General features: G+C 38.3%; 4 protein-coding genes across 4 annotated transcripts; 3 read left to right on the forward strand and 1 right to left on the reverse strand.

The window, feature by feature from the left end:
• Nucleotides 1–626: 626 nt before the first annotated feature.
• On the reverse strand, nucleotides 627–1,044 carry LOC306868015 (histone H2B-like; the record flags this gene model as incomplete). Its single annotated transcript, XM_079413985.1, has 1 exon — nucleotides 627–1,044. The coding sequence occupies one exon, from the start codon at nucleotides 1,042–1,044 to the stop codon at nucleotides 670–672; it is 375 nt and encodes a 124-aa protein (XP_079270111.1). The 3' UTR covers nucleotides 627–669.
• Nucleotides 1,045–9,535: 8,491 nt separating this feature from the next.
• Nucleotides 9,536–9,922, forward strand: LOC306868013 (histone H2A-like; the record flags this gene model as incomplete). The annotated part of the gene is made up of 1 exon (XM_079413984.1): nucleotides 9,536–9,922. The coding sequence occupies one exon, from the start codon at nucleotides 9,536–9,538 to the stop codon at nucleotides 9,920–9,922; it is 387 nt and encodes a 128-aa protein (XP_079270110.1).
• A 407-nt stretch (nucleotides 9,923–10,329) lies between these two features.
• LOC306868012 (histone H3.2) lies at nucleotides 10,330–10,740 on the forward strand (the record flags this gene model as incomplete). The annotated part of the gene is made up of 1 exon (XM_079413983.1): nucleotides 10,330–10,740. One exon carries the CDS (start codon nucleotides 10,330–10,332, stop codon nucleotides 10,738–10,740), a length of 411 nt encoding a protein of 136 aa, XP_079270109.1.
• Nucleotides 10,741–12,080: 1,340 nt separating this feature from the next.
• On the forward strand, nucleotides 12,081–13,934 carry LOC306868017 (histone H4). The gene has a single exon (XM_079413987.1). The coding sequence runs from the start codon at nucleotides 12,115–12,117 to the stop codon at nucleotides 12,424–12,426; it is 312 nt and encodes a 103-aa protein (XP_079270113.1). The 5' UTR covers nucleotides 12,081–12,114; the 3' UTR covers nucleotides 12,427–13,934.
• The last annotated feature ends 3,071 nt before the right edge of the window (nucleotides 13,935–17,005 follow it).

Raw genomic sequence — 17,005 nt, forward strand, 5'->3', positions numbered from 1 at the left:
CATTGGAAACGTTGGTATTTTCTCAATTTACAGTAGAAGTGTTACATTTTTAAATTGTGAATAAAAATACTTAAAGTATTTACTTAAGCAAAAATAACAAGCAAAGTTAAATACTTCAATTTAATACTTAAATGCTTAATAAAAAAAAACTTGAGAAGAGATGTTTGGAAATTAAGTTAATAGGGCAATTTCTGGACCATTTCAAGTGCTGGGATGGACATTCATATATCATCTGACTTAAAAACTGAATATTATATATATATATATATATATATATATATATATATATATATATATACACACATACATATTTTTTTAATTATTTTTAAGAATTACAAGGAAATGAGCAGAAATTATTTCCATGTGTTGTTTGCACTAAAATCTAATTACCATTTACAGATTGTACCTATACTATGATTAAAACTTCTGCAGACTGATTTAATTCAGTTGTCAGCCAGACTGTAACGTTAACTATTTTCAGAAAGCCAACACTATGGTTCACCGCCAGAACAAGGAGCAAAAATAATAAGTCTTTTGAATTGTAATCTTGAAATATTGTTTAATGTAAATACTAATGTTGCACTACTAGGACAGGTGAAAGTTACAAATGCTCTTACAGTGATGAGATGGGTGGCTCTTAAAAGAGCCTTTGTGTGTCGGAGCGGAGCTCTACTTGGAGCTGGTGTACTTGGTGACGGCCTTGGTGCCCTCAGACACGGCGTGTTTGGCCAGCTCTCCGGGCAGCAGCAGACGCACGGCGGTCTGGATCTCTCTCGATGTGATGGTGGAGCGCTTGTTGTAGTGAGCGAGACGAGACGATTCACCGGCGATGCGCTCGAAGATGTCGTTGACGAAAGAGTTCATGATCCCCATCGCCTTAGAAGAGATCCCGGTGTCAGGATGAACCTGCTTCAGCACTTTATACACGTAGATAGCGTAGCTCTCCTTCCTGGACTTTCTGCGCTTCTTTCCTCCTTTAGCGGCGGTCTTAGTGACGGCCTTCTTCGAGCCCTTCTTAGGAGCGGACTTTGCTGGTTCAGGCATGATTAAGATGATACAGACGAATCGATGATTATAATGAGCCGCACAGACGCATTTATTGACTCGCCTATGCTAATTTTCAAGGAGATTTTACGGAGTCTTCTGATTGCGTGTTTCCATAGACCACACCCATAAACTCGAACGTGATTGGACAGCTCGAAGTATCACGAGCGGAACGAGGGCCAATCACAGGTGGTGAATAGATAGCCCCACCCACCGCTCTGTGTTTGAACAACATCAGCTGATATGAATGTTTCCTTTGTTTAAATTTTGCTCTTTTTGTTGTTTGTTTCATACAAGAAAACAAATGAGTCTCAAATATCATACAGTGTAACTTTTGAACCCCTTAATAAACCCATTGAAATGATTTAGAGAAAGGAGAGCATGACGATTAGACACTATATTTGTCTCTGTTCTACCAATTTCACTTCTGCTCTTAAATACCATTACCGTCTGATTATGTTTCTCTTTATTTTGTAAATCACTTCAGTTCAAAGAAAATGTTAAACAGCCTAATGAAAACGCCATGTACGGCAAAAATAAATATGCTCTCATTCTGGCCCTTGTCAAAAAATCTTAAAGGATTCCAATAGGAAAATTGTACAGGATTCTAATTGGAATTTCTATCGTATTTTGGAACCATTCCTATAGGATTCCGATAGAAATAGTCCTTTCAAGATTTTATTTTTATTTGTCACATACACAATTATACAGGGTATAACCAGCAGTGAAATGTAGGTCAGGTCCACTCCAAGGAAAGTGCAATTATAAAGTGGACAAATATTAAGAAAAAGAAAAGTAGAAAAAAAATAAGATGAATAAAATAAAATAAAAGATAAAAAAATATAAATGTGCAGGTCAGTACAGGTCAGTATGTTGTTGACTTAAATAGTAATAAAGAGGAATGTACAAAAGAATGTGCAAAAAGTTGTCCAGGGTATTTAAATAGCAGCAATATGAGGTAGAGAAAAATTATGAATAGCTTATTGATATGGTGATATTTACATGGAGTCAAGTGATATTATGACACAGAGTTAGAGTTTAGGAGCCTGATGGCCTGGGGGAAGAAGCTCCTCCTAAGTCTCTCAGTTTTTGCCATCAGGCTACGGAAGCGCTTACCAGATGCGCAGATGTCCTTTTTTTCCATTTTAATGGGATTTTAAACCTATAGGATTTTTTTTTAAATTAGTATTATTCTAAAGGTGCACTTTTCCGCTGTATTTGTTTTACTAACAAATAGTACTTGCAGTTTGCTTAAATTCACCCTGATGTAGACATTGTTCATTGTATGTTGCAAAGCCTGCAGTAACATTGTAAACAACATGGGAGGTGATTTGTGCAGCACAGCATTAGTGCCAAACAATTTCTAAGGCACTGATAATTGATTGATGACACACACACACACACACACACACACACACACACACACATTGTTTTCTTGGCTATCTAAATGGGGACTCTCCATAGGTGTAATGGTTTTTATACTGAACAAACTGTGTGTGCTATTTCCCTACACCTAAACTTAGCCCTCACAGGAGACTTTGTGCAGTTTTACAATTTCAAAATAAATTTGAAACTAAATAAACTAAACAACTTTGTTTAGTTTATTTTTAAACCCGTTTTACAAATGAGGACGTCCCCAAAGGGAGGTTTTTGGAGATTTTGTCAGGTTTACCTCACTTTTCACACACACACACACACACACACACACACACACACACAGTACACACATACAGTATGTAGCACTTGCATCGCCCAATGCATACAAAAGTATATCTATAAAGTGAATTTTACTGCACAGCCATAGAGTTGAGAAGGCAAATATTATAAGTGTTTAAAATGTGTTCATGACTATGAAGGTAAGTTATTGATTATCACTAATACCATTATGATGTCATTTGGGAGATAGCCTCTCTAGCTACCTAAAGTTAAAGTCATCATCTATCATTATTATTAGGCTATCATTATTTACCATGTTGCAATTATTATTTTTTCCTCGATGTCTGACAAGAACGAGGCAGGAGAGGTTTCTTTAAGGATCTCGAGTAAAAAATGATCGTGATTTTAACGGTAAAAGACTTTAAAAATGCCACAGTAAATGATTAACAGTAAGTTTCCTTACTATATACGGTGAATAACTGTAATAGATCTAACCTTTATTCTCGAGAAAGTAGCCTCAGAGTGGACACTCGTAGACTGTGTCTGAAACCACCTCCTAAACCCTCATTCACTAGTCCCTACATTAGTTCACTATATAGTCCACTAGACAGAGTGATTGAGAACATATGAGTGAATTCAGCACTGATGAACAGCTGCTGTTAACAAACACAATCACTGAAGGAACAGTCTTCAGTCACAGCCTTAAATGAAATCAACTGAAATAAAACAACAGAGGATGATTAAACAACTCCACAAACAGCATCACCAGCTCCACTTATTACTAACCAGTTTGACTTCATTTCTGTCATATATCTACAAATTAACAGAGGTTTATATTTTATTTCAAATGTTTTGTTTGACCTCACCATTTTGGTGATCAGTGTTTGCTTTAGTTGGGCTCTTGGCCCTTCACTCGTATAGTAGTGTGTCTTTGACTGTTATAACTGTGTTTGTGATGCATGTTTGTAATGACAAGAAAAGCAAAGGGAATTTATTAAACAAATTTGATAAACTGTGGATGATCATCATCAATTAAATCACTGATCTCAGTTTGAATCAAGACAGTATGATTGATTTGTACTTGATTTTCATATTTGTGGTAGTAATATTACTATACAAGATAATTGACAATCTATGATAGAATTTAAAAACATCTTATGCAAAAAGTCTTGAGAGTTATAGCACAATCCAGAAAAACACTGTGAGACGAATTGCTACTGTTTGTTAAACGTTTTTTCCTAGACAAATCGATTATAAAGTTTATATTTACTGACAGTCCCAGAATTATTGGTTCTTAGAATCACTTTTACTATAATCAATACAACATCCATTTAATCAGAGATTAGACACACAATGAATATCTGTTTACTCTCAATGAGATCAGGGGCTCGTTCTTCGTACGTTGCTTAAAACATCCGAGATCAAATGAGACATCCGAGATGATTTCATCGTGCTAATCATGATCCGGCTAATTGGGTTCTTCGAACACACCTGTTGTTGATGATTAGTATCGCTGGATTGAGTTATCTGAGATAACTGCGCGTTCATGCGCTGGTTTAAAAGGGGATATGTATCGATAGTAGAAACACTGATCAGCAACGCTGTTATTGGTTGCCCACAATGGCCAAAGAGCGCGCCCACTTTTTCTCTGCGGCAGAACAAGAACTCTTGATGGAGGGCTATGGGGAGTTCCAAAATTTAATAAAAACGACAGGGAACACCTCAAAGGCTGCAAAAGCCAGGAGAGAGGGCTGGCAAAAAGTTGCAGACAAATTAAATGCGTAAGTAGTGATTGTGTTAGAGGTTTTCAATCAGTTATGACAGTATATGTACATTAAACAATTTCATACTTTAATCTTTCATATTAGAGCCTCCACAGGACCCACTAGAAATTGGGAACAAGTAAAGGTGAAATACAAGAATATTCTACAAAATGGTAATAATTAACTACATATGTTGTTCTTAGTCTTTTTTTTGTTTGTTTTTGTTTTAAACGACTGTGAAATGATGTGCTTGTTTATATCAGCAACTAGGAAAAAGGCAGAGCAAAAAAAAACAGGCGGTGGTCCTGCACCCCCACGTCACACCCCGGCAGAAGAGCTGGCCCTTGAGTTAAATGTGAACCGACCCAATGTTCAGGGCATCCCTGGGAGCAGCTCTTCCTTAGACCCACAGCCAGGAAGCAGTAGCAGCAGCACCTTCATTACTGGTAAAGAGGTTTTTAATTCACTTTGTATAGGCTACTGTAAAATAATTGGTAGCTACCTTGCATTTGGTGTAATCCAAATGTCAGCTACACCCTTCAACTGGTAAATCTTGAGTAGTGCTGAATTGCATTGACATGAAAGGAAGGCAGTTAAACCTACTTTGAGTAAATGGGGGGGACTAATTTATTTCTGTGCAGTTTTATATAACACGCCCACACTTTTACCTGTTCCCATGCAAGTGGTGGCTGAAGCATGTGCAGTAAGTGGACTTGTCCTTTTTTTTTTGTTTTTCTCAATAGTGAAATCAATATCAATAGTGGAGACACCGTATCACTTTGTCATACCATTTATTTTCATTGCACAGGACAGTGAAGAGACCCTCTCGGATGAGTGTCCTTTGGAGGAAGTACCTGTAAGTGCATAACTACACATAAAAATGCACTATATAATATACCCTATAAACTTATCAACTAATGTCCTTTATATTTTTGACCGCAATATGAGTTGCAGGAGTCTGCACAGAGGCCTGCAGAGAGGGAGTCTGCACAGAGAACTGATACAGAGGTGGACAGCGTTGCATTGTTTTTTTGTATGCGTTGAGTCTAATTTATTTTCTCTGCAAATGGCACAGGGTGACATCCGTTCCCTCTATAAACGTAGCCTACAGCATAAGGTTGAATATTTGCATTTAAAAAAACAAAAACTGAGGGGAGAAATGGAGCTCCAAGAGCTAATGAAGAAAATTGCTCTAGAAATAGAGTTGCTGCAAAAGGAACTTCAGAGTAAGTACTAAAACATTTCACATTTCAGAGCACTACTGTTGACCTTGCATAACAATATCTCTTTGCAGGCAAAAGATGACCCTAATTTTTTTTTTTCTCAAAGAACAACTAATAAAAGTCATTGAATCCATATTTGCCTTCTCTGGTTTTTTTTTTTTTTTTGTCTTAATTTTTATTAAATTATTCTAAAAAATGGTGTTCCACAATCCTGTCCCGTGCAGCTCTGCCACTAGGTTGATCCAAGTGCACTGGCTGGAGGTCATCATCAGGCTGCACTTCCACCACAGGGGTCCTCTCCTTTCTAATGGTGGCAATGTTGTGTAATACAGCACATGCGACAATGTCGCATGCCCTGTCAGGTGCAACCCTCAGACTTTTCAGACACTGAAGTCTTCCCTTTAGTTGCCCAAAGGTCATTTCAATGCGTGCCCTTGTCCTGGCTAGAGCTGCATTGTAACTGGTTTGTGGTCCAGGGTTGGGGTCAGGGAATTGAGTCATAAAATACTGCCTACAGGCATAGCCCCTGTCTCCAACCAGGATCCCATCGTAATCACCTGTACAATGGTAAAATGCAGTTCTGTTAGGCCCACAATAAGTGTGTGTGTGTGTGTGTAATACAGTGAGCATGACATTAATATCCTTACCACGTTCAAATAATGTGCATAACTGTGACTCTGAAAATTCTTGAGTCATGCACAGATCCCGGCCATTTGGCTTCCACATTTGTGATATGACACATAGAGTCACACACCATCTAAGACATTGTAGTCAATCAACTGCATACTTATGGAATACATTGTATATATTACCAATATAAAACATTAAGAATAGTGATACTTAACTCACCTGCACATTTATACTGTGAACCCCCTTTCGGTTCACAAAATCCCCTTCATTTGGGGCCTTGATATGAATGTGTGTGCAGTCTATGGCACCAATCACATTAGGGAAGCCTGGGGGACAATCGATTTATATTTACTAGTGTGGTCATATTCATACGATCTTCATTAACAAGTAGAATGTACCTGCAATTGCGAAATAGCTCTGTTTTACAACTTGGGGTCTTAAGTGGCTTGGAAAGACTACAAAAACACCTAAAAACTGCTTTAGCGCCAGGTAAACTTTACGAATGGCACGACAGACAGCACTTTTGGCCAAGTTCTCCGCATCCCCAATAGTGTGCAGGAAAGTGCCACTCGCAAAGGATCTCAACGCGATGCACACAGTTTGTGCTGTGGTTAAAGCCCGACTCCGACGAGTAGAACTTTTAATATGAGGTTCTAACAAGTTTATTATGTAAATGACACCCTCACGTGAAAAACGATATCTTTCAAAAAGTACACTATCGCGCTGTGCTAATGGATCCTGTCTGTGTCGCAAAACGCGATTAATTCTAAAAGCTCTGGGAATTATCCTCGCACCTTCCGCAACAGGTTGCTCTCGTAAAAACGGGCAAGACATGGCTGCGACAGACTTCCCTATCTCCTCCGCTTATAAAGCCGCGATCTAATCCTGTTTACATGAAATAAGCCTGCTCCCGAGCAGGTTTAAGCTTGCGCACCTGTTGCTATGACAGCAAGTCCAGGATGAGCGTCGAAGAACCAAACAATCCAAGATCATGCCAAATCGTCAACAATCAAATCCAGCTAACTGAGTTAGCGACGTACGAAGAACGAGCCCCAGTTCACTAACAGATGATTGTCATTATAAATATATATCAACCAACTACTGATAACTTTCTCTGGGCTTTTGAGTCGTAATAAATATGTTCTAGGAATACATGCTTACAACAGCCAGATAAAAAGAAGAAAGAAAAATAATAACACAAAGGTCAAGGGTCAAGAGCCCAACTAAAGCAGACACTGATCTCTAATATGGTTACTTCAAATGAAACAAATCAACATCTAAACCTTAGTTAATTATTGTCAATAAGATCTTCTGTAGATGTCTGACAGAAATAAAGTCAGTCTGGTTATTAATAGGTGGAGCTGGTGATGTTGGTTGTTTAAATCTTGATTTAATGTTTGTTTTTTTTCAGTTTATTTCAGTTAGTTGTTGTTGTGTTTGTTTCTCTTTCTGTCAGTGATTCTGTTCGTTAACAGCAGGTGTTCATCAGTAATGCTCAATCAGCACTTAATTAATCACTTAATTACTTAGTGAACTCAACTGAAACAAGTTCAGAGGACTCATAACTGTTAGTTATAAAAACTTAAATGGTTTAAGGCAATATTTTCCTCAAACGGTTTGAGTTAGCTTATCTTGTCTGGGTTTTAAGGCAATCAGTTTACTCAAACGGTTAGAGTTTAACTTGTTGGGTTTTACAGTGTATATTCTGGTGCATTGAGCTTTTCTTCTATTCTGTAGAGTCCCTGCTGCTGAAAAACAGCCCCAAAAGATGAGGCTGATACAACACACTTTACTTTTGGGGTGGTACTCTGCAGGTGATGAGCACTACCTGCTTTCCTTCAAACATGACGCTTAGAATTGAGGTTCATCAGACCAGATACTATTATTTCTCACAGTCTTAGGGTCCTTTAGGTGCTTTTTTTCATGTGTCTTCATTGAGGAGAGGATTGAGTGTGGCCACACCGCCATAAAGCCCAGATCGGTGGAGTGTTGCAGTGATGTTTGTCCTTCTGTAGGTTTCTCCCATCTGCATATACGATCATGGAGCTCAATGAGTGACCATCAGGTTCTTGGTCACCACTCTAACCAAAGCCCTTCTCCATCAATTGCTCAGTTTGGCCAGGAGGCCAGCTCTAAGAAGAATCCCGGTTGTTTCAAACTTCTTCCATTAAGGGTAACAGAGACTACATGCTTCTGTGAACCTTCAATGCAGCAGATTTTTTTTTCTGAACTCTTCCCCAGATATGTGGCTTGACGCAAACCTGTTTCTGAGCTCTACAGACTTTTCTTTTGACCCCAGGGCTTGGTTTTTGCTCTGATATGCATTTTCAGCTGTTGGACCTTTTATTAATATGTGTGTGCCTTTCCAAATCATACCCATTCAATTGAATTTGCCACAGGTTACCTTCACTCAAAGTCTAGTAACACCTACAAGCAATATGAATGCTCCTGAGATAAATTTCAGTTGTCCCAGATAAGGGTATGAGTACTTATGCAATGGAATGGCTTTACCATTATAGTGTATGGAGTGTAGATTGATGTGGAAAAAAGTAATTTAAAGCAATTTAACATAAGGCAGCAACATAAAACGTGAAAACAAAATGAAGGGGTATGAATACATTTGCAAGGCACTGTAAGATCTTACAGGAGTGAATTTCTATTTAAAAATCACAATGTCCAATTTTCATACAAATCAATAAAATATCCTATAGGAAAAATTTTAAAATTTTGAGAATCCAGTAAGATCCTAAAGGATAAACGGAAATTACAATAGGATTTTTTTGACAAGGGCATGTGCGCCTTTGAAGAAAACACCAGCTCCAGATTTGATTTTGTTTATGATCTGTCAAGTGATCTACTATTTTCAACTGTGAAAACGGAACAAAATATAATATATCAGTTTCATTGGTGTGTAAAGCATTTACTAAATACAACTAAACACATTCATCCTTATACAAATTCAGTTTTTTTTCCAGAAGTTTAAATTATCATTTTATAAAAAAAATAAACATTTCCTCACATGAACAATGAATGACTGCAACAAAGAGAAGCAGAAAGAGGAGGAGTTTGGGATTTGGAGGGACGAGCAGTGATTGGTTTTCATCTGTGATCGACTCCAACCAATAGAAGAGGAGCACGCTCTCTTAAATACTGAATGTGAAGCTGCAGCGCTTACTTCTGCATCTATCTGTAGAAAGAAACACACCACAATCTTCAACAATGAGTGGAAGAGGTAAAACCGGTGGTAAGGCCAGAGCGAAGGCTAAGACTCGCTCCTCCAGAGCAGGGCTGCAGTTTCCCGTCGGTCGTGTTCACAGGCTTCTCCGCAAAGGTAACTACGCCGAGCGCGTCGGTGCCGGTGCTCCGGTTTATCTGGCCGCTGTGCTCGAGTATCTGACGGCTGAGATCCTGGAGTTGGCTGGAAACGCCGCTCGGGACAACAAGAAGACCCGTATCATCCCCCGTCACCTGCAGCTGGCGGTGCGCAACGACGAGGAGCTGAACAAACTCCTGGGTCGAGTGACCATCGCTCAGGGCGGCGTGCTGCCCAACATCCAGGCCGTGCTGCTGCCCAAGAAGACCGAGAAACCCGCCAAGAGCAAATAAATTAAACCGGTTTCAATAAACTCCAAAGGCTCTTTTAAGAGCCACCCACTTTCTCTATAAGAGCGCGCTTTTCTGTTAGTTTGCTTTATCAATAGCGACACACCATAAAGTTTTAAAGAATTAATAGCTAAGGATTAACCCAGAGAGTAAATAGTATTTCATAATGAATAACTGAAAGTTATTAGGGAATCTGTAAAGAGTGTTACTGTAGTGTGTGCACGTAAATATAGACTAATAAATCCTTGAAAGGGACAGTCATGCGCAGACGTCACACATCAGCCAATCACAAGCCTCTGCCCCTTTCTGACGCCATAAACTCGTGGCCGTATGATGCTTTAAAAGCAGGCGTGTAAGAAAGCGTGGCATTTTCTTCGTACCCTGAACGGAAGAAGAAGTGCATTTCAGCGATGGCCAGAACCAAGCAGACCGCCCGTAAATCCACCGGCGGCAAAGCCCCGAGGAAGCAGCTCGCTACCAAAGCCGCCCGTAAGAGCGCTCCGGCCACCGGCGGCGTCAAGAAGCCTCATCGCTACAGGCCCGGCACCGTGGCTCTGCGAGAGATCCGTCGCTATCAGAAGTCCACCGAGCTGCTGATCCGCAAGCTGCCCTTCCAGCGTCTGGTGCGAGAAATCGCTCAGGACTTCAAGACGGACCTGCGCTTCCAGAGCTCCGCTGTCATGGCCCTGCAGGAGGCCAGCGAGGCTTATTTGGTCGGTCTGTTTGAGGACACCAACCTGTGTGCCATCCACGCCAAGAGAGTCACCATCATGCCCAAAGACATCCAGCTGGCCCGCCGCATCCGTGGAGAGCGCGCTTAAACCCGCCGCCGCTGCTGCAAACCCGCATTAAACCCCAAAGGCTCTTTTAAGAGCCACCAAAATCACTCTGGACGAGAGAATTTCCGCTTTCATGCTGAATATAGCGAGTAGAAAGTAACCGTGCCTTAATCCATTAAGTATTTATGAGTTTTAGTAAAAGGCACACACACCGAGGCAAAGAGTAGCTGATGCTAAATAACTGTTTCGCAATGGCATACTTCTCTAAAGAAATGAGACAAAAGGGGGAAAAAAACTTTCTAGTGTATAATTCAGTGCAATTTCACATGTTAAATTAATGATTCATAAATTGTCAAAATCACGTCATAAATGCCTCATGCTCTGTTTAAGCCTGAAAAGGGCAAAGCCGTACAGAGACATCAGAAAATACCTTCATTTCTATTTTCAATCTTATTGGGACACCGATAATACAACTTGATCTCCAAAACATGACTTCATTTTCATTTTAATGTTTATATACCACAGGATAATGGTAGTTTGGGGGTATAAACGAATTGAAGACTGAACACTAGTTTATCAATGCTTGTTACAACATGTTTGTAGTTCCTGAATGCTGTGGGATACAGACCTAAAGTTGGCTTTTTGAAGAAAACACAGCACATTATTGCTGAAGTGAAAGCATTGCAAAAAATTAAAGTACAAAAAAGTTACTGAAGTTTAATATTTAGAAAATTTTATTAATAAAGTTTATTATTTATAAATTTTAGAGTTCAACGTTTTATAAAATGTTGAACTCTAAAATTTCTATGAAATCAAAGCCATATGTCTAACCAAGTTGTTCCAAATTTGAAGTTGATATCACAACGATTGTGGTTCCTGTAAGATTTTGTTTAGGCACTATACCTAAAATATCCACTGTGTTGTACCCAAACTCTATTGATTGTTTTTTTTCTGTCACAATATCACTTCAATTACAAAACAGTTTCCAAATATAGAACTTGACTGTCAGACCTTTCCAACAATACGCGTTTTGTCAAGATTACAAAAAGATCTGATTTTCTAAAACAAAAGCCACAAAATCATATAGTCTATGTATATGTTCTTATATCTTGATTGATATGAAAGTCAAAGCGTCTGCCAAATGCATTCATGTAAAATATTATGTAGATATGATTTTAAAAATCATCTTTGTCAAATTAACATTTTATAACGAATTTTAATTAATAGGACAGACATTGTTAGATCAAGGTTGGGGCTTTAAACCATATTCTTTCCTGCTCAAACTAGAGGGGGTGGGGCACACGTCATGTGACGCGAGGTGGGTTTCAGTTAGGTCCTGTAAGCAAATGTAAAAGGCCTCCCGTGAAACTCAGAGTCACACATTCGTCTTAGTAGCTTACAAGTAGCATCTCAGACATGTCTGGAAGAGGTAAAGGAGGTAAAGGACTCGGGAAAGGAGGCGCTAAGCGGCACCGGAAGGTTCTGCGGGATAACATCCAGGGTATCACCAAACCCGCCATCCGTCGTCTCGCTCGCCGCGGCGGAGTCAAGCGTATCTCCGGTCTGATCTACGAGGAGACCCGCGGTGTGCTGAAGGTGTTCCTGGAGAACGTGATCCGCGATGCCGTTACCTACACCGAGCACGCCAAGAGAAAGACCGTCACCGCCATGGACGTCGTGTACGCTCTGAAACGACAGGGACGCACTTTGTACGGCTTCGGAGGATAAACACGTCCGTGTTATCAGAAACCCACAAAGGCTCTTTTAAGAGCCGCCCACATCTTCAAAAGGAGTAACTTATACCTATAATGTCCATATCTTTACTACTATGTCGATATCGCGACCGAATGTGTATAAAACACAGGCTACAGTACCTATTTTCTTAAAAAAAGAAGTTACATTAAACTACTGCGAGATCTTTAATATGGAATTCTTTCATAAACCAAATTTCCCGTTCTTATGTTATAAGATACAGATCTTGTATATAATAGCCTGTGAGTGTGTATTATATTTTATAATATTCTCTCCTACCTGCATGCAATTTTTCTCTAAATGTAAACCTTAAAAGCTAAAAGTATTAGAAGTTACTTTATTACTCAACTATTTATAATTCCATTACTGTTTTATTTCCGTTGTGTGTGTGTGAACAACACAACATAAATCAAGTTGTAACGGTGATTAACAAGGAAAATTAATAGCAATTTCCAATGAAGTTACCAAATCCTATTGTAAAGCAATGGTGAAAATGATTGTATTTTAGGTTTAGCTGTTCATTCAGTAGCGGACGGGTCTGCAGGTATTGCTTGTACCATTATAAAGATCTTTCTCTCTAAACAAAAGAGGAAGATTGTGTTCTACGGACACCAGAGACTCACAACTATCATCTCCAGTGTGTGGCAGAAGATCCTACCACAAAATCTTTGTATGGAGTAACAGGTCCTTGTGTTTTTAGTGACTTGCCAAACTTGGCAGTGTGACCAATGCATTCCCTCCTGATGTTATGCACGATTTTTTGGAGGGAGTTGTTCCTCATGTCTTGAAATTGGTTTTAAGATCCTTGCATAACGAAAAAGTTGCGAGTGTTCAGGAGGTCAGCGATGCTTTAGCACACTTTCCATTTGGACAGAATGACTCGTCTCATAAACCAGGACCAATATCTGAGAGACTTCTTTCTGATGGACAAATAATTGGAAAAGCTGTGGAAAAGTGGACATTGCTTCGGACAATCCCTTTAATCATTGGGAACAGAATAAGCAAAAGTGACAAGAACTGGCAGCTTATTCTTTGTCTAAGGCACATTGCAGAAGTAATATTGGCACCCACAATAAGTGTACATTGGATCAGTCCTTTAGCTGAGCTAATAACTTCATTTTTAACCATTTTCAAAAGTCTCTTTCCTGACTCCTTTACCCCAAAGCTTCATTATCTTCTTCACTATCCGCGTTTGATTGAAGACTTTGGTCCTCCCAGAGCACATTGGTGCATGAGATTCGAAGCAAAACACCTGTACTTTAAAAAAGTGTCTCGTGTTGTATGCAATTTCAAAAACATCTGCTCCTCTCTAGCAAAGAGAAACCAGCTTCGACAGTGCTGATGACAATATGATTAGCAAATGTGTAAGCTAATTCACATATAAAACGGTGATTATCCTGTTAACGAGATGACTAGAATACACTTGTTATTTAGCCTTCATACAAACAAGAAATGTGAAATCACTGTCAAATAAACATCTCAGACTCACTTTATTAATATTAATATAAATATCTTAAACTTCCATTTATAAGCTACCATACACAACCAGTCAAACGTTTTTGAACAGTAAGACTTTAAAAAAAAAACTTTTTTTTGAAGAATTCTCTTCTGCTCACAAAACCTGCATTTATTTAATCCAAAATATAGCAAAAACTAACGTTTTGAAATATTTATTTATACACACACACACACACACACATATATATATATATATATATATATATGTGTATGTGTGTGTGTGTCTTCTATTTGAAAATATTTTAAAATTCTTAAAAAAAATGAAAATCTTACTGCTCAAACCTTTGACTCGTAGTGTAGGCTGATTATTCTCATAGATTGAAACAAATGTGCTTCAATCAGGATAAAAAGTATGAAACATGCTCTGAGTTGCCTCAAAAAATTGAGCAGCAGCAAAAGCATGTTGCCGGAGACAGGTTAAATATTGAATATTTAACTATGTAACGAGACCTTTTTCAGCATCACAGGTTTTAAAACCGTTACGCATAATGGTGGGAAAATGTGCAAAGGGATGTTTACTTGTCTTGGATGCAACACGCATATCAAAATAGTGTTCTCATAGATCAAAAACAATATAATTTTGACGTAACATAAGTGAACTTTAGAGAACACTATGAAAGTTTAACATGCAGGTCATGATCCCTTTTAAAATCACCAGTTAGATCAGAATTATGCATATTGCAATATGTGTATTTGTGAGTGATTGATATTGTGCAGCCCTGCTTTGTAATACTGTGCACACCGAATCTATACAGATGCCACTGTACTGATACTTGCATCAACTTATTTTTCTGCAAGGATTCAGACAATGTTGATGATGGGGAAGATGAGCACAGCATTGCTCAACATGTTAAATACATGCAGATGGAGTCAAGAAAGCTGAGACCAAATCTGGACCACATAAGGCAGAGGCTTAAAAGAACAAAAAAATACAGGGCTGAGTACATTTCTCACCATTCAACCAAAGAGGTTCTTTGTCAGTTCCCCTGCCTTCGTCGACCAGTCTTTGCAAGTATTGATGGTACTTTTGTTTGTTTTTTAGGCAGACACGCTTTAATTTTTCAAGCATTAAGAAGTTTAACAATTTAGGATAAGTGTTAAGTTTGTGGAAAGGGTAGTGTGTTCAAAGCAAGACAAAGTTCTTGCTTTGAGTACTTCACCAAAATGAATTTTCCTCATTGACAGTGATAGCTGCAGATCAGAGTAATGGGTGTGTCGAAAGGGGGCTTTACTACAACAGAAAACCCCTTACCCAACCCCAGGCCTTTCTCTATGCCCCTACCTTTTAGCATGCATCTACTTTTTGTCATGGCCATTACTCCAACTTGCAGATACCCACACTTGCACCACCAGGCCATCCAAGTTGTATATGACTCATTTTAGCTGAAAATATATATATATATATTTTTTAAAGAAAACATTCAATAATTGACATGAGCACAGCTGATAAATAAATGTAGTAATTTTTTATTTATTTTTTTACATCAAATGTTCAGCTTGGTCCAGCTCTGCAATGTCCATGATTTCCTTAGTTTACAACCTCTGATCTTTGAAAGATCACACTTCATGTAGGTGGACCAAGGTAAACAATTGTAGTCAAAAAGAATGAACATCACATACAACTTGGATGACCTAATCAAGAAATTTTCATTTTTGGGTAAACTTAATTTCTTTAAAACAATAAAATATTTTGCCTGATAATAAAACACCATGCTATGAAAGAATCAGAAACATTACAAATTCAGTGTTTCCCACAGCATTTTGTGAGACTGCGGAGGGATGTACCATAAGAAAACTTTGTACAATTACTATTATTATTAATTACTAAATGCTATTATTATTCTTATGACAGTAATGGCCATATATTGTAAAACAAATGTAAAATATAATAATTAATATTTGCAATATGCAATATTTTTTTTCTACACTTGCAAAGGTTATTTTGGTGGACAACAACCGAGACACAGAAAATACTGGATCATAGGTTGATTGTGTGAGCTTTTGTTTTGAAATGCAGCACAAACAGACCATATACTTATTTAAATCAATCTTTTGTGATTTCCTAAGAGCACAAAGCTATATTTTAGTGTAACACAATTTTCCAATCCAATTCAATGGTGCAAAACAACATGAAATACCTTTTATGTTATAGAGAAGTTTAAATCCTTTTTCCAATATTTTCCATTCATTATGGGACAGTGGCGTGCCGCCACATTCTCTGGGAAAACACTGAAATTACTTTAAAGCTTATGATTCTGTATCTTCACTTTTCTTTTTCTTTTTTTAAATTGTTTTATTTATTCATCATCAGCTTCTAGAAGAAATGAGCAGCATCACCAATGTTGACGTGGACAAGTGTGTTATTACAAATTTAAGAAAACTCTCTCCCCAACTTCTGGAGAAGGCTCCAAACACCGCAATGAAGCAAATGCTGAAGCTGGCACTGGATGCATGCGAGACTGAAGTAGAGCGAAATGGTGTGTACTTATCAGCAGAATTTGTTTCACTAATAATGTTTTAATTGTGCGATTATAGTAAATGTATTAGCTATTTATGTTTTGTTTTTTCCCATTTTTGGATGGAATATGGATCTTTTTTTAAATTTGCAGGCTCTGAAACTCTTAAGGAATTAATGCAGTTTATACTAAACTTGTTCATCATGCCAAGATATACTGTTGTCCATTAACAAGTAGAAACTGTCCCTGTTTGTGTGCGTGTCTGTAGTGTCTGTCTGTTTTAAGGGGCGGTCACACTGCACTTTTCGTTCCATTGACTTCCATTCAAATGCATCAGATCGGAAAAGCAAGCCCATACGAAAAGTTTTGCATTTTGCTACATTCCAAAGTTAAAGCGTGAACTCTGCCATGCGAATTCACATCACGTGACACCGTGGTCCAACGGCAGATCGATACATCACAGCATGACCTCGTAGCTGAATTAAAAGAACAAATTTAAAACTGCAGCGCTGCAGAAAAGTGTAGTAGATTTGTTTTTACATTTTAGATGTATTATTTGTCATGTGTTAAAATTAACCTTT

This window comes from Barbus barbus, assembly GCF_936440315.1.
Source record: "Barbus barbus genome assembly, chromosome: 50".
Taxonomy (NCBI): domain Eukaryota; kingdom Metazoa; phylum Chordata; class Actinopteri; order Cypriniformes; family Cyprinidae; genus Barbus; species Barbus barbus.